The sequence below is a fragment of the Quercus suber genome, unplaced genomic scaffold (genome assembly GCF_002906115.3).
Source record: "Quercus suber isolate HL8 unplaced genomic scaffold, Cork oak 2.0 scaffold_614, whole genome shotgun sequence".
NCBI lineage: Eukaryota > Viridiplantae > Streptophyta > Magnoliopsida > Fagales > Fagaceae > Quercus > Quercus suber.
This window is the reverse complement of record NW_027070057.1, coordinates 320,861-343,063: the sequence shown is the minus strand read 5'-3', so window position 1 is coordinate 343,063 and position 22,203 is coordinate 320,861. Positions and strand designations below refer to the sequence as shown.

The following is a 22,203-nucleotide window of genomic DNA, read 5'->3' as shown; positions in this document are numbered from 1 at the left end:
GAGCCTAAGTGTAAATTGAAGAAATGTGTATAAGTGTAAGTGTTAAATATGCTAAAATAGATATGAAAGTAAAAGTATAAAATAGAAACACAAGAACACACAAGGGTTATGTGGTTTAGTATAATGACCTATGTTAATAAAGGAAACCTTTAAAGGGCTACATTTTTTATATATGAGTGCAATACAAATCCTATATTACAATTAATCCAATATGACGTATTTATAATAGGCTTCACCTGAAACTAACCACTTATTTGGAAGAGTAATTTTATGTATCTTTATAGATATCCTGAGGTTTGATTCGCCTTATTTTCAAATCCCCTCTATGTTATAGAGTTTTTGGAATCACTTTAATAACTGCAAAATGAGAGAGAAATTTGTTCTATTCAATGGCGGCTCTAGGAATTTTGTTTAGGGGGTTCATTAAAAATTTTTAATAAAAAGAGATCTTGAATATATCGAATTATCAACAAATATTAATAATAATAATATGTGAAGTTTTATAATTTTATTTTACAAGTTTTCAAATTTTGAATGTTACATGATAATTCATTACGAGTATCTATTGTCAATGTGAATAGCTATGAGCCTATGACCATTATATTTTGTTAAGTTTGTCTAACATTTTTTTTTCTTTATACAGTTGTTATTATCTATTTGACTTTATTTTTATAAAAATATTTTAGACTAAATGACTAATCTCAACTCATTGACTCCATATTAATTATTAACACACACAATTACACTCATTCATATATAAAATTATACATTACATGTCTACTTAACCAATCAAATGCTTCAACAATCACTAACTTTACAATTTTTTTTCTTGAATTTTACTAACTTTATAACAAAAAGTTATTATAATATGATAACAATATACACACATGTAAAAAAAAAACCCTCTCTATTATAAAGTTACGTTATATTTATATTATATACACAAACAACCACATACATCATAATTTACACAAATAACATTATAACAAAAAGTAATGTACACAATCATATTAGACACACTCACACACATATAATAAAAATTTATAAAAAAGAATTACACTTATAATTCACAAACATGTACTCTTTACTTTTGAGTCAAAAATACTTGTAATAAGAGTGTACAAGATTTAAGTCAGGGTGTGCAAAAAAATATTTTTAAAAATAAATTAAAGTATTAAACTAACAAAAAAAATATTTTACATATTAAAAAAAAAAAAATTGAAGTCAATGAACCCCCTGAATAAGCTGTAGCGCCGCCCCTGGTTCTATTTGTTGGATATTAGCATGTGCTTACTTTGGACAGTGACCACTTAAAAGAATGGTGGCTATTATTGAATTTTCCTAAGTTTCAAGTAGCATGCTAGCCAAAGGCCATGACAAATGTTTCTATAAGAAAAAATTGATCTTACCAAACTACTGAATTTAAGGCCTTAGGACAATCAACATCAAATGTTGATTTTTTTTTTGGTGGGGTAAATTCATCAAATGTTGATTGAATCCTTTATAGGGAGAGATAATGCATGTTTTGTATTGTGATGGTTCAATGGTGTTTTGGCTCTTTCATGACTCAGAGTAGCTGTGTATTGCACATTTAATCAAGTATGGAGGCATTGGTCTCACAAGTGCTTTATGGAGAGATCTTTGGTGAGCCCAAATTGATGTGAAATGACTATTTTGCCCTCCAATTCGCATCTCCTAATTTTCCTTTTGTTAGGCTTCTCTTCCTTATATGCGGGCTGGTCCACACAATTGTTTCCTGGCTATAGACTCTCACCTTCAGTCGAAATATGCTTGCTGGCATAGGGGTGGGCTCTGTGGACCTGACATGCTCACTTTGCTAGCTATCTTCACTTAGTTATAGACCAAAATAGTGGGTCTTTACTTCAGCTCTTATGCCAATCTTGTGTATTAACTTGATTAATTGTATGGGTACATTTAGGGTAACGGGCTGGACTTTGGTTGCCCCATTTTCAACCAATATCATATGCTAATTTACATGGGTATTGTCCAAGGGCTCATCTTTGCTGGCATTTGGGACTTGTGGACCTTGGGCCTATTTGATTTCGGAAAATTGCCCTCAATGCCTGACATTAACACAAATCTTAAGAGGTAATTTTTGTATTTTATTCTTTATATATATAAAGAATTATTGTTCTAGACTTAGGCCAAATTATTTCATTTTATATATATGAGACACTTCAAAAACCTCATAAAGTAATTAATGGAATCTTGAGACTTTCAAATTTATGACACGTCTTTCAAATTTATTGAACTTACATTGAATATTACAAAATACATTTTCCTTCTACTTGCTTCGTTTAAGAGTGCACACCAACCAATATTTCCATGTAAAAGAATTGGCCTAAGAATAATATCAATACAGTTGCTAGAATTAGGAATGTTTGATTAATAGGCGAAAAGGAAACTTATTATAAATTCCTTGGTAGTTGCGGTTCTTATTTAGTTGGTACCAAAAACAATTTAAATTCCTTACACTTGCACTACTATAGGACATCCCGGAATCTGCTGCCAAAAGATGGTTTTTTTTTTTTTTTTTTTGGGTGGTTTATCAAGGATGTTGGTGTTGAGGCTGTTGTTCCTCCAATAAAACTAATCTATAACCAAGAAGTCTTTGCAGTAAACTCAAAAAAACATAACAAAAAACAATAGTCCTATGCAATTGCAGTAAAAGCAAAGAGACAACCAAACAATTTTAACAATTACTTTATACAAGTGGACCTCTCCATCCAATTCCTCAAGCAAGCAGCTATGAAAACAACATTCAAATACAACTACTAGTTATCAAGCCGCAGATCAAAGAAAGAAGAGCTTTGGTAGAGACACCGAATTTTACACAGAAAACTTCACACTTTTTGCATTTGTATTGCGGTGGATCCCAAGTAAAATGAATAAAAGTAAGTTTAGTGTCACAAACTTTTCTACAATTTTATCACAACTTTGTTATGTGACGACTCGTGAGTGATGAAATCATAGACCCACATGACCCACTATTTTATTTCCACTACTCAGAGTTGCTCATAATAAAGTTGTGGAAAGTTTGTGACATTAGACTTTAATGAATAACCTAAATTTTTTTGCTTAAAATTTTTGGTTTTAGATTTTGGCCAAAAACAAGCCCTCAATATTAGTAGTCAATTGTGCTAAAAGAAATTATATTTTGACACATCAAAAAGGTTATTTTATCTATTTTAACACATCATTTAACAATACACTTTACATCACATCTTTTACCCTTTTTTTAAATATTCTTTTTTTATTCTTTCTAATTTTTTTATTAATAGAAGTAGAGAAAGTAATAAAATAATACCCAAATTTTAGCACATTAGCCATACCCTTTAAAAGTAGCATCTGCCTTTTTCTTTTTTCTTTTTTCTTTTTTTGGGAGTGCTAAATGCTAAAAAAAAAAAAAGCAAACATGAAGGCTGCGTTTGGTAATATGTAAAATATTTTCCAAGTATAAAATATTTTCAAGTGAAAATGTTTTACGAAAGGAAAATGTTTTCAGTTATTTGTCTGCTTTATGGAAAATATGCCATAAAATTATTTTCAATGTTTGGTTTTGCATGTAGAAACCTCCATCAACCCAACCACCACAGTAACCACCACAAACCTAGCCACCACTATAAACCTAGCCACCATCAACCACCACATAACCAATTAACTTGAAAAAATCATAAACAAAATCAAAACTCATTAATCTCAAAATCAAAATCAAAACCCATCTACCAAACCCACAACCCACCACCCTTGAAACCCACAAATAACCCAAGCAACCAAACACCAAAACCCACCCCCAATCGGCCACCATCAACACTAGAACTCAACCTAACCCACCACTATTGAAACCCACAAATCACCCCAACCACCGATTATCCAAAACCCAAAAACAAATACATTTCCAATAAATAAATAAATAATCCACAACAATGAGGCCAGATCAGTGAGGGAGGAAGGGAGGACAGAAAGGTAGAGAGAGAGAAGTAAGATCAGTATGGGAGGAAGAGCGAGAAAGAAGGATGGAGAGAGAGGAAAAGGGCTTCAGATTTGACCTTGATCGGCGGTGATAAGCACGGCCACGAGTGGTGGTGGACCGGAGCTCGAGTTCAGGTGTCAGTGGTGCTCTCTCCCTCGTTGACAACCTCTCTCTCTCTCTCTCTCTCTCTCTCTCTCTCTCTTCAGTTTAAGTAGACCATGGAAATGGTTTAAAGGTGTTGGTGCTCATTTTGGAAGAGCCCAATAGTAGGAAGAAACCCAACAATATGAGTAGAAAAGAGTTAGTAAATTAAGAGAAAAACCATTAAACACAAATAGCAAGAATGATGGATCATAAGCCCATAAAATGATAAATGGGCTTCAAAGGAAGCAAGCGGGCCTAAGGGAGCCTAGAGAAAGAAGTAGTAAATCCATGGGCAGTAGAAAAGTAAGAATGGGCCAAAACAGGCCTGAAGAGTTAGCAAAAGCCCATGGAAATGCAAAATTTGAATAGGCTGAGGATGCCCAAAGAAAGAAAATGGGCCAAGGATGCTCAAGGAGGAAGAAATGGGCCGAGGAAGCTTGTAAGCAATGGAATGGGTTGAGGAAAACCAAGTAGCATGAATGCAGACCCAATGACAATGATGGGTCACTGTAATCAAATGAAAGAAAAGCATGCAGTAGGCCTAAAAGAGGCCCAGCAAGCAAGGGTCAAATAACACCATAGCAGGAATAACAGAGTGGCATGACAGGAATATTAGCAAGTTTATGAAAGGAGCAAAGAGTGGGCTAAAGAGAGAAAAACCCACAATCAAGCAAGGCACATCCCTCGAAGGAAGCAACTCATAAAGAATGGAAGATCAGAAAATAGTTCACGCCACAAGAGGTCAAGGATAAGCGGCAGAATGCACAAATGAGCCTCCAGACCATGGCAAACGCATGAGTATCAAACAAGCTTTGGACATACACGGAAGTGGAGCACGTGCAAGGCCCAGGCACCACTAACCTGTACCCAGCCAATACAGGAATGATGGGTCATGGGTTAGAGGTAAGTGAGGTTATAGTCTGGTGGTAGGGAGAAGGAGGAGCCTATTTTGGGGTTCCCGCTTAAACTCTTTCGGGGGGAAATTTCCTACTGGGATGACATACCACCCAAAAAAAGGAAGGGAGTTGGAACCACTAGGTGCATACCATGAGGGATAATGAGAGAGGATGCCCACCTTGTTTCGGATGAGAATGCCACGGTGAACAAGCAAACAATAATAATTTTCTTTGTCTGGTAATAGGAAGTGGCACGGCCAGCATAGGTAAGTGATAGTGGCTAGGCAGTTGACAAACCAGTGGGTGGTTTGGAATGACACCCACACCCAGACAAAAGTGGTTAAATGGTGAAATGGTATAAAAAAAATGTCACGACAAGTTGTATATAAGGAGCCTTTGCCGCGCACAATGGGATCATCAACAAAGCAACAATCATAATGAGAGATTCACAACATTACAACAACAACAGTCACCACTATAACACACGAGTAAGAACTAGAAAGAAAAGAGTGGAAAAGCAGAGTAACAAAATGGAGAAAAAAAGAAAGAAAAAGTTAGGAAGAAAAAACAGAGAAAGAATAGAATGGCAAACATGCACCAATAGGCTAACCCCTTCTCTCCCTCTAAAATCCTACCCTCTGTTAAGGATTAAGGATTTTCTAGGGCATAAGCCATTTAGGCCCATTCTCTCAAAGTAAGTAATTTCTACGGCAGGATTTTCTTGTGAGATTATTCACATTGAGGGAGTGGTTCCCTCCTTAGTCTTAGTTTCATAATGCAACTGAGCACGACATACTAACTATTCCATCTTTACTTTTATTGATTAAGTACTAGTATTATTTCTCTTTTGCATTTGCCATTTCATTTATAATATATTTCTTGGTGTTGTGCCATCTTTTTTCTTTATTTTGATTGAGAATCCTTTACTTATTCTATCTAATAACAAGTATATTTCCTTTATTATTGTCATATTGTATTTGCCTGCCATAAATCTTTTGTAACAGTCTCATCTGCCATGGGCATATGACCAAAGTTTCAACAAAAGGGCTTTAGTTTGCGCACAAGCCAGTCTGAGGTAAGTTGCAATTGGAATGGTCCTGACTCTCCTACCCAGAAACTTTGGGCCGTAGTGTGGTAAGAGGCAACCCAACCCACAATCTCAAAAAGGCCCACCACATAAGGTAAATCTGAAGTGTAAACAATTTTACACTTAGGCCCACCTATTTTATGGTCAAAAATCCTAATTTTCGGATTGACTAAATTTTCAGTCCAAACCAAACACTAACCATCATGTAAAATGTTTTCTCAATTTTCATTACAACCGAAACAAACCCAGCCGAAGTTAAGGAGTCTCCACAAACTATGTTTGAAATGCAACATGAATGCCTTATGTCTTAATGCAACATGATCATGGTAAATTACCAATTTTCCTAAAAGCTTAACCATAATTCTAACTTACTACAATCATAAATCCTCCAATCAAGTAAGATCTTTCCCATTTCAGTTGTCAATTATTTACATGTTCTTTGTTGTTCAAAACTTGTTTTTAAGGCACATGATATTGGAGGAGGAAAAGGCATAAGAGACACACCATTTTTCTACATTTGACACATCTATTCTGGATCAAACACGGTTTAAGAATCAAAATTGAATCTCTTCTCAGAACATTCCTATGTCAGACTAATCAAATGTTGAATCTTCGTATTTTCTTCATCGGCACGTTGCTGACTATGTTGTTGCTAGCTCACCAACCTTCCACAAAGCATGTTCTTCACATGCATGCGAGTGTTAGGAACTAGAAATTTAAGACTGACAGTTCCTTACCATATTGCAACATTCAAGGTCAAAATCTTTTAAAGTCCTCCTTTTCTTTTGCAGCGTCCAATATTGTCAAAATTTGATTATGTAAGCTATATTCTTGCCAAAAAATTAAGCCTCCAAATGTTTCCTAATTGATTTTGAACGGTTTTTAAAGGGTAGCTGATGGGCCCAGATGAAAGAAAGAACCGCTAAAGTTTTAGATTCAGATCTCCAAATAAATGGGGACCGTTAAGTAATAAGACTATACAAGTCATATTTGTGTTGCTGTAAGAAAACTAAACTAAAATCCAAGCCACCAGTATGTGTGGCTCCTGTTGCTTCTTGAGTTCTCTCTCACATTTCCATCCAATAAAAAACCAAAGGCTCTCAACTTTACACCAAAGTTTAATATCCCCTCCTCCTTCACAAGCACATAAAACTCATCAGGAACATCTATCACTAGTTCTAAGTTCTAACAAGCTAGAAAACCAGCCTCCAATTTTCTTTGAGAATACTACTAGTGCTTGTGTTTTCTAATGGCTACTTCAATTTCTGTAACTGGGTTTAAGTTAATATCCCCTCCTCCTTCACAAGCACATAAAACTCATCAGGAACATCTATCACTAGTTCTAAGTTCTAACAAGCTAGAAAACCAGCCTCCAATTTTCTTTGAGAATACTACTAGTGCTTGTGTTTTCTAATGGCTACTTCAATTTCTGTAACTGGGTTTAAGGGAGGTTTGTGTTCCTCCTTCCATGGTAGCTGGGGAACAACTATGGTTGGTGAAGATTACGCCATGCTAGCCAAATCAGTGCCAAACCATGTTAGAGTTGGGAAGCCCACAAGAGCACAACCTCTGATGAGGAACGTCAATGAGGGCAAAGGTCTCTTTGCTCCAATTGTTGTTGTTACTCGCAACTTAATTGGCAAGAAGCGTTTCAATCAGTTTAGAGGAAAGGCAATTGCTTTACACTCGCAGGTACCACTCTTTCACACATTCATTCATATTTAATTAATGGTTTTTGGCTAGAAATTTTTGTTGAGTACTTCCCAAATGCTAATTATAAGTGCCTACTCAATTGGAACTACAAAATAATAAAAAAAATTAATTGATCTCTCTTTGTACAGTCTATGCCTTGATGCTTGTATTATTCACCAATTTACTACCTATTTTTAAGATGAAATTTATTTTTATTTTCAGTTTTCTATTTTATAGGCTTTTTGGAAGGTATGTGGATTATTATTATGCATGCTATAATTATTTGATAATGTGAATTATTGCTAATGATTGGTTGCCATCAAATGAGTTCAGGTTATAACTGAGTTCTGCAAGTCAATAGGAGCAGATGCAAAGCAAAGACAAGGTTTGATCCGACTGGCCAAGAAGAATGGAGAAAGACTAGGATTCCTTGCATAATGGAAAATTGGATATAATTTATTCTGTCATGAGAAATGTTTAAGTTCATAGTTCCTTAGATTGGCATGTAAACTAGATTCACTGTCTCAATATATATGCACTTCTCACTTATTCAGATAGTTGTAATATTTCTTCAATGCTCAGAATAAAATGTCATACGGATTGCCTATCAGTAATATTACTTTATTATATACCGTTAACAAATTGTCATTTTGGTAGTAACCAAAAAATAATTAGGGAAAAAGGTGTATCTATAAACTTATTGCATCCATAAAGGCTAGAGAATGCAGTATTTACAATCAAGAATGATATCAATGTGGGATTAACCTACTATTTTTTTTTTTTAAATACTAAATATTTTTAACACACACACAAGAGAAGGGATGAGAATATTTTTTAAAGAAACTTACAGCGGTGTATATTCAAAAATGTCTAACTCTTGGATACACAACATAGGCTTTAAAGGAATGATATCAAGCAAGGGAAAAATAGTTGAAAATTTTAAGGTATGCCTTGGGTGTTGAAATCTAAAAGAGGATGATTGTGTGGAATTATGATTAAATGCAAAGGCAAATTTCAGTATCGATGGGGCAATTTATAGAATTGGGCCAATTGGCACATATTTTTATTGGTAAGGGCAGTATGCACCATTTTTTTTTTTCTTAGAGTGCATATTTTGAGATGTTCCACTTAAAAGTGATCTCTCCATTTTCCCCATATCTGTGCATAGGTGCCTACCAGAGTAAACAAATATTTTTCTTCCCATAACATAAGCAGCTGTGGTGAACGAGCCAAGCCAAGTCCGATATTCAAGATTATTAATTTAATATTATTTTAAGCATGAGTCAACCTCAAAATCATCAATAAATTAGTTTATATGTTCAAGCTTGATTCGTTTCTTATCAAACAAACTCGAATTGTTCACAAGCTTGATTAATTTTATAGTTATTTTTTTTCCTATATACATAATAAACACTACAACTAAATTTTTTGATCCATATATGCCAATAATTAATAGAATATAGATAGTCATCTTTGCAACACATTTTCTACAAGCCCTACTCAACCAAGCCTAACCTCATTGTGTATAATATTTTATTTTATTATTTTAAGCATGGTTTAAGCCCATGCGACATATTGGGAAAATTGAGGGAATGTGGTTTGGAATGTATGGATCAATTTTTTTCAAACATTTTGCATGAACTCAACCTATGCGTGCTACCAAATGAACAATGGACGTTGATAGCACCTCAAGCTCATAGAGGTCTTGTACTTGAAATTTCCACTCTAATAGAGCTCTTAGTCTCCTATTGTCTATGGCCCAAGTTTTCTATGCTCTACCCTTTTTCTTTTTTTGCGTAAAACACATAGTTGATCCTAAATGGTTAGTCTTGTTTGCTGCACAACCAAATGTAACCTCTAGGGACCTGCCATGACTAAAAAACATCAGCCCATGAATTTAGGCCACTTCATTTCCAAAATTATGTTTTTTTTTTTAAAAAAAAATGTCAACGCCCTTACCCAATTAAAGCAAATCAAACCATAGTCTCTTTGAAAGATACCTTGAGGTTCAAAACCTCTTTTATTGTCCAAAAAATCAATCACTAACAGCGCCCCAAACTCAATGCAAAAGGCCCCAATCAAATTCGAAACAAGCTAATCATGTTTACCCTTAAAACTGAAATTTTAGAGCAAAACCTTATTCAACCAGTAAAGATTCTAACAATTCTAAAGTTTGGGGGTGAATATACTAGTACAAGGAAACATTCTTCTTCTCCCTCATAACATCTCTCAATTTCCTCTTCTTGCCATCTATGAGTCAAAGTTTTTGACTTGATGTTCTGAGCGTATTTTATGCATTTTGATTTCTCTTTTGTTAAAGGATCATTAGTCTTTGTTCATCACACATTTGAAAATTTTGACAAAACTCTCTACAAATAATCACTTCTAAAGAACCAGAAGGGAGATTTGGGTCATTCTTACATTTTTGGTCATTGTCGCAAAACATACTCGATAATAAGCTAAAATCCAAATTGCTCCCTCTAAGTTTGATAAAAATTCATTCAAGTTTTCTAACTTCACTTTCATCTAATTGAGTTCTCTAAATTTCAAATTTATTCAATTCAAGTTTTTTGTCCAATTTCATTAAAAAAAAATTGTCATTATATACACAATTAACCAATAAAAAAAAATTGTAAATAAAATTATCACATAAAGAATTTATGAAATATTATTTTTTATATATATATATAAATAAATAAATAACTTTTTTCACATGAAAAAAAAAATATTTTTTTTAGAATGCCTAATGATTTTTGTTTATAAAATTTTAAAAAGTAGATTCAAAAACTTTATATAATTATAAATTATATCTAATTTTACTAAAAAAATAGACTATTTATATTATCAATAAACTACAAAGTACAAATAATAATCCAATCTTATGAACTTATTTAATACTATCACAATCAAATATCCAATCCCTACAATATTTATAAATATCAATATCTAATAAAGTATATATATCAAACAAGCCTAATGTTCACGGGCACATTATTATGATTGAGCTCAACTTGTTTAATATTTGAGTCTAAACTTAAACATGAGCTCTCATTTACTAAATAAATGAACATAAAACAGATTTTTTTTCCAAGTCGAGCATGATATGTTCATAAACAACTCGATTCATTAACAACCATAAGCAAGAGATACAATCGTGAATTGTGTATCATAAATGCAGATCAAAATCAACAATGCGTGGTTAGCTTTTCTCAAGTTTCCATAGTAGGAAGAACAGAAGCAAAATGCAATATCTATTTAACATTCAGTTACAGGTAGAGGGCAGAGCAAAACAGCCAGTTATATAAATGGAAAATTTCCAAAAAATAAAAACATGAAGAACGTTATAGCATTACATCCCTTAAGTCTACTCGCTGAAAGAAAATGAAAAATTTCTGTGGTGCAGTGTCATTCGGTGATCATAACAAAGATAACAGTCTTCATCCCAATTCCACAACCAAAAGAAGGAAAACCGCACAGCAAATAATTGCATGATCACACACTATATCGAGATTTGGCTGATCTTTCCCTTTTGGAATCATCCTGTAATGACCGAGGCAGTTAGAGATACCAATACGCACACAGTGGACATAAATGCATTCATATTTGCATATAACAAAAACTTACGTGGAAGTTGTAAGTGATTTTATCAGTGATGTCAATGATCTCCTTCCATTTCCTCCCAATGCTCATCTACATATGAAAAATATATACATTCANTAATATATTTTTTTAGAATGCCTAATGATTTTTGTTTATAAAATTTTAAAAAGTAGATTCAAAAACTTTTATAATTATAAATTAGATATAATTTTACTAAAAAATAGACTATTTATATTATCAATAAACTACAAAGTACAAATAATAATCCAATCTTATGAACTTATTTAATACTATCACAATCAAATATCCAATCCCTACAATATTTATAAATATCAATATCTAATAAAGTATATATATCAAACAAGCCTAATGTTCACGGGCACATTATTATGATTGAGCTCAACTTGTTTAATATTTGAGTCTAAACTTAAACATGAGCTCTCATTTACTAAATAAATGAACATAAAACAGATTTTTTTTCCAAGTCGAGCATGATATGTTCATAAACAACTCGATTCATTAACATAAAGCAAGAGATACAATCGTGAATTGTGTATCATAAATGCAGATCAAAATCAACAATGCTTCTCACAACATATGGGCAAGTGTGTGGGGCCCACCAAATGTGAGGGGGATGCTTTATAAGTCTCATGGAAAATTTTCTCAATTACTAGAGCCTCTTTTTAATAGGCTTCAAGATTTAATTAAGGCACAATTATATCCCAAGAAATCATCAATCATAATAAAATCAAATTCAAAAATAAAATACAGTATCTAAGAAAATAATGAAATAATAAACTCTGAAATAATTTTGGTTGGTTATGCTCCCTGCATTCATTCTCCCTTGGTAGGAGAAAATCAACCTTGAATTTTGAAGTGCTTAAGGATAATAATTTTGCACTCAAAACCTCCACTAATTCTTGAAATACTTCTAGCAGCACTAAGAAGGAAGAAAACTTTGCTCTACCATATCACTAAATTCACATGGAAGGTAAAAATAATGGATGGAATCAATTACAGCCTTATCCTCAAGAAACAACATCTTAGTAGGCCATTTCACTTCATACAACACAGAGGACTGATGAGTAGTAGATACACCATACTCGTTTTTCACCAAAATGTGCACCCTCTAATTCATGGCTCTCTTGTTTTAAATTCTCCTCATCAAGTAGTGATTCTTCAATAGGCTATATTAGGTCTACCACACATGGTTTAGGATGTCTTAAGTCCACATTTTTTGGCACTTTTCTTTTTCAGCACTAAGTTTTAGTGGTGGTCCTTGATGTTCCTTCATCAACAAGATTTCATTACCAACACTATTTTCTCTCTCATATGTGAAGCTGTGGTTGCTACTGTCATTTTTTGGAGGAAGGACCATTGACTTGATCTTTTTCATACAAGTCTTGGACGGCTTTCGGGATGGCTTCAACTCATGCTAGACCAAAGCGGGCTTAGTAACTGTGTGAACATTAATCTTGTCCTTTTCAAATTATGCCATGTATCCAGTAGCAGGTTTATTACTGTCTTAGACTATTTCCTCAATTTAAAAAGTTATCCTGATAAAATTGGGATAGGTATTTCCCTTGATAGGATTAGGGAACACATTTCTCTTTGAGTTTTTCTTTCATTTATACTCAATCAGTTATGGTAGGATTTTTTTTATTTTTTCCTTTTTTATAAGGCTTAGTTCTTAATACCATACCAGTAATTTTTAGCTCTACCTATGAACTTCATTGTGGCAAAACTAACCTTATTGTCCGATAAACCTACTCACTCAAAGAATTGGTCCATCTCATGTGACCAATTAGTAAAGATCCATGGATCTTAACGACCATCAAAAGTAGATGCTTCTAACATAACCATCATGCACTAAAATAATCAGCTTCAACAAGTTGAAATAAGACTCCTCTAGCTGACCTGGGATAGGCTAATTCCTAGCCTGCGACCTGCGTTGACCTAATTCACACAGTTGGACTGGGTCTTGAGTCTGAGCCTAGGAAGCACAGGCACTTCATTTAGAGTGTCGTACCCGTGTCGTACTCATGTTGTACCAGCCGCTTTATGTTATAATTTTTCAGAAATTACTTGTGTCACCGTGTCATACCCATGTCCATGTTTGTGCTTCTTAGGTCTGAGCTGAAGAAGAAATGCTAGTGGGACCATGTACTGTGAGCAGTGGACCAATGAATGTGAATAAAAGGTGCTGGTCCTACTTAACATATCTAGGTTGTTGGGTCACTTGGGCGTGGAACTAAATCTAAGGGGCCTCATGTTGGGACTCTAATGGGCTTAGTGGCACATTGCTGACGAGAGGTACGAATCACATATTAACAACAATTCATTTTTTTCCGGAATGACTGATGCAAGCTAAACCCACACTTACACAATCTCAGCTCCCTTGGATGGAACTTTGCTAGGTTAACCTCAATGACAATGTGGTGATGTAGCTTGATAGCAACAAAAGGGAAAATCAAGATCAGCAACATGGCTGTACATCCTGTACTTTCCAGCACGGCTATCGCAGTGCGTCTGGGTTCTTCTCACAACATATGGGCAAGTGTGTGGGGCCCACCAAATGTGAGGGGGATGCTTTATAAGTCTCATGGAAAATTTTCTCAATTACTAGAGCCTCTTTTTAATAGGCTTCAAGATTTAATTAAGGCACAATTATATCCCAAGAAATCATCAATCATAATAAAATCAAATTCAAAAATAAAATACAGTATCTAAGAAAATAATGAAATAATAAACTCTGAAATAATTTTGGTTGGTTATGCTCCCTGCATTCATTCTCCCTTGGTAGGAGAAAATCAACCTTGAATTTTGAAGTGCTTAAGGATAATAATTTTGCACTCAAAACCTACACTAATTCTTGAAATACTTCTAGCAGCACTAAGAAGGAAGAAAACTTTGCTCTACCATATCACTAAATTCACTTGGAAGGTAAAAATAATGGATGGAATCAATTACAGCCTTATCCTCAAGAAACAACATCTTAGTAGGCCATTTCACTTCATACAACACAGAGGACTGATGAGTAGTAGATACACCATACTCGTTTTTCACCAAAATGTGCACCCTCTAATTCATGGCTCTCTTGTTTTAAATTCTCCTCATCAAGTAGTGATTCTTCAATAGGCTATATTAGGTCTACCACACATGGTTTAGGATGTCTTAAGTCCACATTTTTTGGCACTTTTCTTTTTCAGCACTAAGTTTTAGTGGTGGTCCTTGATGTTCCTTCATCAACAAGATTTCATTACCAACACTATTTTCTCTCTCATATGTGAAGCTGTGGTTGCTACTGTCATTTTTTGGAGGAAGGACCATTGACTTGATCTTTTTCATACAAGTCTTGGACGGCTTTCGGGATGGCTTCAACTCATGCTAGACCAAAGCGGGCTTAGTAACTGTGTGAACATTAATCTTGTCCTTTTCAAATTATGCCATGTATCCAGTAGCAGGTTTATTACTGTCTTAGACTATTTCCTCAATTTAAAAAGTTATCCTGATAAGATTGGGATAGGTATTTCCCTTGATAGGATTAGGGAACATATTTCTCTTTGAGTTTTTCTTTCATTTATACTCAATCAGTTATGGTAGGATTTTTTTTATTTTTTCCTTTTTTATAAGGCTTAGTTCTTAATACCATACCAGTAATTTTTAGCTCTACCTATGAACTTCATTGTGGCAAAACTAATGGCCTGTTTGGATGTTTAAAAAAGGAGGAAGAGTAGAGTAGAGGGAGGGAGAGTAATCTAATTACTTTGTTTGGAAGTTTTAAAGGAAGGAGGGGGAGGGGTTTGGAGGGGTTTGGAGGGGTTTCAACTCCCTCTAGGCCCCCATTTTTAATTCCCCCAAATTGGAGAGATTTGGAGGGAGAGTAGAGTACATAAACTATTGACAAAGTAAATTACCTAATTTACCCTTATTATATTAACAAAATTACACAAGGGGAAGGGCAAATTACTCCCTTCCCCCTTATTAATTTTAAAAACATCCAAACAAGGTGGAGGGGAATCATTTTTCTCTACTCTCCTCCCCACTACTCCCCTCCCCTCTACTCCCCTCTACTCTTCTTCCTCTCTAAACTTCCAAACAAGCCATAACCTTATTGTCCGATAAACCTACTTACTCAAAGAATTGGTCCATCTCATGTGACCAATTAGTAAAGATCCATGGATCTTAACGACCATCAAAAGTAGATGCTTCTAACATAACCATCATGCACTAAAATAATCAGCTTCAACAAGTTGAAATAAGACTCCGCTAGCTGACCTGGGATAGGCTAATTCCTAGCCTGCGACCTGCGTTGACCTAATTCACACAGTTGGACTGGGTCTTGAGTCTGAGCCTAGGAAGCACAGGCACTTCATTTAGAGTGTCGTACCCGTGTCGTACTCATGTTGTACCAGCCGCTTTATGTTATAATTTTTCAGAAATTACTTGTGTCACCGTGTCATACCCATGTCCATGTTTGTGCTTCTTAGGTCTGAGCTGAAGAAGAAATGCTAGTGGGACCATGTACTGTGAGCAGTGGACCAATGAATGTGAATAAAAGGTGCTGGTCCTACTTAACATATCTAGGTTGTTGGGTCACTTGGGCGTGGAACTAAATCTAAGGGGCCTCATGTTGGGACTCTAATGGGCTTAGTGGCACATTGTTGACGAGAGGTACGAATCACATATTAACAACAATTCATTTTTTCCCGGAATGACTGATGCAAGCTAAACCCACACTTACACAATCTCAGCTCCCTTGGATGGAACTTTGCTAGGTTAACCTCAATGACAATGTGGTGATGTAGCTTGATAGCAACAAAAGGGAAAATCAAGATCAGCAACATGGCTGTACATCCTGTACTTTCCAGCACGGCTATCGCAGTGCGTCTGGGTCAAGGGGCCTTGCGTATGGGTTGGACTAATATGGGTCGGAATTATTTGGGTTGTGGTTAGGGCAATCTTTTTTATGCGTTTTAACTTGGTGATGGTGGGAGGCTGTCATGGTTTTGCGAAGTGACAGGGATTTGTGTGTGATTGCAATGGTTGTCCGGCTCAACTTTGATAACAACAATTTGTTTTGGGTATGGTTTATGGGCTTGAGTTGATTGGATTGTTGGAATCTGGTCATAGAGTTGTGGTTGAGGCTTCTGGTGCTTTGGCATGGTTGACATATTTATGTGAGATAAATTTGGGTTCAGAAAGTGGTTTACGAGGCTTCGTTGTTTAGGGACTGGATTTTGTAAATTGGATCATAATTACGCACTGACACCAAGTTGATGTAGAACAGTATTGCAAAAATATAAAACAAAGAACCCTAGACTTCACCACTTAAGGGTACTTGGAATCGCCAAAAAGCTATAGAGAACATCTTTAATCAAAAAGTTTTCGTTCAAAATGTAACATCTCAAACCACTAATGTAGGTTTTAGGGATTCCATTAAGGCACAATTACATCCCAAGAAATTCTCAATCGTATAAAAAGAAAAATTCAAAATGAAATTTCGTTTAAAAATTAAAATTAAAAAATAAAATATGATATCTCAATAAAAATCTAAAATAATTTGGTCTTAATCTGCAAAAGTGAGAGCTTTGTGCACTGGGGCCTCTTTAAACTACCCTCCAAAATACCCACAAAAAAAAAAAATCCCTTTTTGTATCTTTTCATACAATGTCTCCTATGAAATCAGACAATTTATAAGTGAACCACCACAAACTTTACAAATGCTACGCAGAAAACACCCACTTCAATTGCAAGGTAAAACACTTTAAGAGCATTTAGCATTAGTATTCACCACCAATTTCACCACATAATCAAATAAAAAATAATGAGGAATCATTTTTTATTTGTAAGTTTACATATGCACCCAGTGGAATTCAAACTCACGACCTTACCCTCCATCCTTTCTTACAGGGGAGGAGGTGCTGTTTGAGATAGAGCCAATTGATAACAAAAAATAATGAGTTATCTTAAGTATTAGCAATAATAAAACCTAAAACATGAGCAGAAGGGAAATTACAACATTACCAATACAGACAGACGTGTTGAGCACTTCAATAAACATTGAAGAAAGCAACATAAGATTTTACATACGAATATGATCACATAATATGCATATCAACCTTCTCCTTCAAGGTTTCAACATACAGCAACACAAACCTTAATGCACACAGTAACAAATAGACAAGAAATATAAATAAGTGTTCATAATCATCTCTTTTAAAGAGAGAGAATAAACAAAACCTTCACAAGCACAAAGGTGTTTTTCTGAATAAATGCATGCATGTGCAAGCACACAAAAACACATGATTAATCAGATGCAACAACATGGTCTTCATGAATCATCAATTCAGCCGAAGGTACACAAAATGCATGCTTGGAAGCAATTAAAATCAACAATAAATTTGATTCCTGGAATATGAGGTTAGACCTGGGTTGCTTCATTTGCAGCTGTCTTGGTCCATAATGCTAATTTGTCCTGCCTTTGGCGCACACTCGCAACAACACCACAAATCTCATCAGCCTCATCGAATTGCTCTCCAATCAAAGCCATCATCTGTCCAATAAATAAATAAAAACCTAGTAATTAGCACAAATGCCCACAAGTTGTATTCTAAAAAGACCCAACACTTAAAACATCCACAGAATGAAAAATACAGGGACAGTGAGGATATTTACAGTTTCAAGCCACATGGTATCAAGGCCAGCCTTTCTGTTGCTGGTGATGGACCACTTTCCCCCAGCAGCACATTCGGGATCTTCCCATTTGGGTTCAATCCCAGCTTTGAACAAGTGAAAATCAGCATTTGCAGGCAACTTACTGGGCTTGAATATCTGATCATACAAACTGCACTCAAAGATTTCACATTTTCCATTTAACTTGAATGAAAAGAATCAAGTCTCAAATTCTTTTTTACTTTGGTCAATATGAACATAATTAAGACTAGCAATACACAGAAAAAAACTAGTAATTATAATTGGAGTACATGCCAAAAAAATTCCTGGGTTTCTCTTAATGGGAAAGAAAAGCAAGAACAAACAATATTTTTTAGCGCAGCAAGAACAAACAATATTGAAACAACATAAATCAAATAATCCAAAGCTATAAAATCCAGTATAAAAATTGAGTAATATAAGGAAAAAGAAATTAATACAAAACCCACTATTGTTCTGGATCTTAAAAAAAATGAAAAGCCTCGAAAAGCAAGCTATATTTCTATTCTTAACACATACAAAAACGAAAGAGGGCAAAGATGAAGAGGAACCCAGATCAAGAATCATAGTAATAGACACAAAAACATGAATAAATCAGGGAATTGAGGAAGGTTAGAAAGGTACCACCAGAAATCTTCGACGGTGTCGAAGGTGTAGACCTTGCGGAGAGAGGTGCCCCACGCCGCACCTTGTTTGGGTTTGGACTGGTTGTCGAACCAGAAGGTCCACTTCCTCTCCAACCTGTGTGGCTCTTTCGTCACTGCCGCCGGCACTGTCTCTGTCTCCGCCGCCGCTGCCGCGGTACCACTGGGTTCCATCGCTACCTCGCTCGCCATTCCTTCGTGAGTGATTTTTTTTTTTTTCTTTCTTTCTATTCTCAAGTGCGTGTGATATAGGATTGTGTGTTGTTTTTTGAAATTGGCCGTTTGTTGGGGCTGATGCGCTTTTCGGATGATGGGCGTTTGAATTTAGACTGGCCCAAGACCAACTGCGATTTTTTTTTTTTTGCATAAATGAATATTAATATTTTTGGGCCAAATTTGCTAAACAGCACAATTTTTTGGGGAAAATAGTAAGAAAATTTCATTAATGTAAATCAGACCGGAATATAACATCCAAATCACTAGGTAAATATTCTACCTATATATTAGTATCTGCAGATGAAACTGCTCTGTTAGCTAGTGCATGAGCTAGCTTATTTCCTTTTTTCGAACATGCTGGAACTGACAAGACTGTAATGTAGCTCCTAATCTCTAAGGATCTTCAACCATGTGCCCATACAAAGTGTTACACCTTGCGTGAGATGTCAGGGCTTGAATAACCACAAGACAATCCTCTTTGACCTATTCCTTAAAAAAGCACATCTTCTGGGCTAAATAACAAAATTTTAGCAAACTTTCAGGAGAAGCGCATTCTAACATAGTTATTTAATTATGTAACACATTTTTGGAACTCAAGTTCTATGCAGTTCGCGTGGCACACCAAGCAATGAAGCCCATATTACTTGGAACATAAGTTCCAAAAATCTGCTACATAAGTAAACGACTTTGTTAAGGGACTTTTTCCCCTAAAATTGTGCTATTTGGCAAATTTGGCCAATATTTTGACTGAAATACATTGTTGATTCTTTAAGTTTACTTCCCTAGCGTTTACTTTCCCACTATGCAATTGGACCAATTGTTGTAAGTGATTCATATCGGCTTTTCGAATGGTGGGTTTTTTCTTTTAGACAATGGCCCAAAGTCAACAGTGTGACATTTTATTTTTATTTTTTAATTTGAATAAGTATATGTTAATTTTTTTTATAATTCTAATAGTTGGAGGAGAAGGTATTTGAACCCTAACATCTTCCTATTCTTAAAAAAAAAAATATATATATATATAATACACACACACATTGGCATCTCCATTAGAAAAATTATAGATAAATAAAAGGATTATTAGCACCATATATTAATATTATTGATGAAAGTGGAGGGGAATATCTCATTCTTTTTCCACTAGCAAAGGGGAGAGAATAGTGGAATTAGGGATAGTTCCCACTAAAAAAATACTTGAAATTACAAGTATTACTTGGTCTCATTTTTGAAGAGAATCAAAAATTCAAATCTCCCTTTTCTATATCTATCTATAATAATAATAGGTGAAACAGAGAGAAAATCCAATTAGATTTTAATTAGATTCTCAATTTTGCGTCACTTGTCCTAACCAAAACTAAAAAAAAAAAAAATTTAAAAAATCTAATTAGATTATAAATTTGACTCCAATTTGTGTCATGTATCTTATCTAAATTTCTAATTTTTGTGTTCAAATAAATGATGCATTAACATTTAACGCGGAAGCCAGAAAACCACAATGATAATGCTTATTAGCCTAAGTAAGAACATCTTACCTACACACTTTTATGGAGATTATAAATTGGACTCCAATTTTGTGTCATGTATCTTATATAGATTTTCTAATTTTGTGCCCAAATAAAATGATGCATTAATATTTAACACGGAAGCCGAGAAAACCACAATGATAATACTCATTGGCCTAAACAAGAACATCTCACCTGCACACTTTTATGGGTGATCTTAATAGAGGAGCTTTTCTAATCCCACAACTAGAACCAAGAAATCTAACGAGAAAGACTATAAAAGTAAAACATCATCTCCTCCTAATTCCATATCGTCATCCCATGTCTCCTCCTCTCTCAACCTCTACCAACTAGATCCACACACTACCCTCTCCTTCTCATTACGGATTTCTCAAAGCAAGGCCGGGTTCAAATACAAAATTTAATCCCACTCTTCCTTGCTTCACACTCTCATACATTAGCACTTCATTGGCGCCTCCAAGAAGATTCCAAGCTCAATGATTAATTCTTATTTTTTAATAGTTTTTAGTGTGTCTGGATTAAGATTTTGTTAATTTGTTAAAAGTGGACAAAAATATAATCATATATATTATATTAAGTTGAAGTTCAATTTTAGAATTCAAATCGAATCAAATTAATTTCTAATTGTAGTTTAATTTTGTGCAATGTGTCCAATTTGATTTTTAAATGTTAGTGTTAAATTACCTCCATTCATAATGCTCAATGTGGAAACTGAATCTAACAAAATAAACATCTTATCATCACAATTTTGCAAGATTATTGTTTTAATCAATTTCAAGTGTGGATTTTGAGATTAAGTTGCTCACAATTGGTGGGAGAAGATTGAAGCTTACAATTTGGGACAGAGGCAATTGCTGGAATTATTTTGAATTATAGTTTCATTTTAATCTTTTATTAATGATGCTTTTGGAAGTGATAGTTTATGCTAACATGTAATCTTTCTCTTCTTTCAAGTTAGTCATTGCTTTTGGTGCATAAATAGATTGTGGAGCTATTAACAATTGATGAAAGATATGTATATATGATTTTTAGTTAGGTGAACTTTTGGATTTTAATAGAAACATTTAACCTTCAAATGTTGAAAAAACAAGAAGGTAAAATGTTCTGTAAATTTTAATTTTGTGAAACTAATCAATGGCAATTTGAAGTGTTAAAAGAGACAACAATATTGACTTTGGCTTGAAACGTACTCAAAATAAACTCAAGGACAGCGTATTAGACATGTCTATAAGGGAAAAGTGCTATCTGATGGCATCTCTACTAAAAACTTTGAATTGTAACACACTTCTAATTCCAATATGCTATTCATGTCCAATTTTATTAGAAACTTTTGAAGAAAGTTCTAATAATGTCCCTTTATATATTTTAAATAATAAAATGCAATATTCTCTTTTTTCTTCATTGTAGCATGTAAGGTTGAATTTAATCAACCATTTAATTGGCTTTATTCCGTGACCAATTTACTTGTAATTTAGCACTTAGTAACCCTGTATTTAGGTGAGAAAACTGTAAGGGTAGTGTGTGAGAAGATGTGAAGAAAAGCTCAAGAGTGTGCAAGAAAAACAGAGGTTCGCGGCTAGGGCTCGCGGGTGAATCGCGACTGGCAAGCCGCCAAAAGCTGGCACGTGAGAGGCACACTGGGAAGCTGAAGGGTCGCGCCAGCTGTCACGCTACAAGACAAAAGTCCCAGGCT

General features: G+C 34.7%; 2 protein-coding genes across 2 annotated transcripts; one reads left to right on the top strand and one right to left on the bottom strand.

The window, feature by feature from the left end:
• The first annotated feature begins 7,111 nt into the window (after window positions 1–7,111).
• On the top strand, window positions 7,112–8,423 carry LOC111999559 (protein PROTON GRADIENT REGULATION 5, chloroplastic). The gene is made up of 2 exons (XM_024031692.2): window positions 7,112–7,813; window positions 8,147–8,423. Exons 1-2 carry the CDS (start codon window positions 7,535–7,537, stop codon window positions 8,249–8,251), a joined length of 384 nt encoding a protein of 127 aa, XP_023887460.2. The 5' UTR covers window positions 7,112–7,534; the 3' UTR covers window positions 8,252–8,423.
• A 2,613-nt stretch (window positions 8,424–11,036) lies between these two features.
• On the bottom strand, window positions 11,037–19,001 carry LOC111999555 (eukaryotic translation initiation factor). The gene is made up of 5 exons (XM_024031687.2): window positions 18,752–19,001; window positions 18,092–18,260; window positions 17,844–17,969; window positions 11,438–11,503; window positions 11,037–11,353 (listed from the first exon to the last, which is right to left on the bottom strand). Exons 1-5 carry the CDS (start codon window positions 18,961–18,963, stop codon window positions 11,306–11,308), a joined length of 621 nt encoding a protein of 206 aa, XP_023887455.1. The 5' UTR covers window positions 18,964–19,001; the 3' UTR covers window positions 11,037–11,305.
• Between the last annotated feature and the right edge of the window lie 3,202 nt (window positions 19,002–22,203).

Excerpts from the sequence above, each read along its gene's own strand:
- LOC111999559 (XM_024031692.2), top strand. The coding sequence starts at position 7,535 with ATGGCTACTTCAATTTCTGTAACTGGGTTTAAGGGAGGTTTGTGTTCC. Across the intron at positions 7,814-8,146 it reads CAATTGCTTTACACTCGCAG|GTTATAACTGAGTTCTGCAA; the intron begins GTACCACTCTTT and ends AAATGAGTTCAG.
- LOC111999555 (XM_024031687.2), bottom strand. The coding sequence starts at position 18,963 with ATGGCGAGCGAGGTAGCGATGGAACCCAGTGGTACCGCGGCAGCGGCG. Across the intron at positions 18,261-18,751 it reads ACCGTCGAAGATTTCTGGTG|TTTGTATGATCAGATATTCA; the intron begins GTACCTTTCTAA and ends CTTTGAGTGCAG. Across the intron at positions 11,354-11,437 it reads AAATCACTTACAACTTCCAC|GATGATTCCAAAAGGGAAAG; the intron begins GTAAGTTTTTGT and ends CGGTCATTACAG.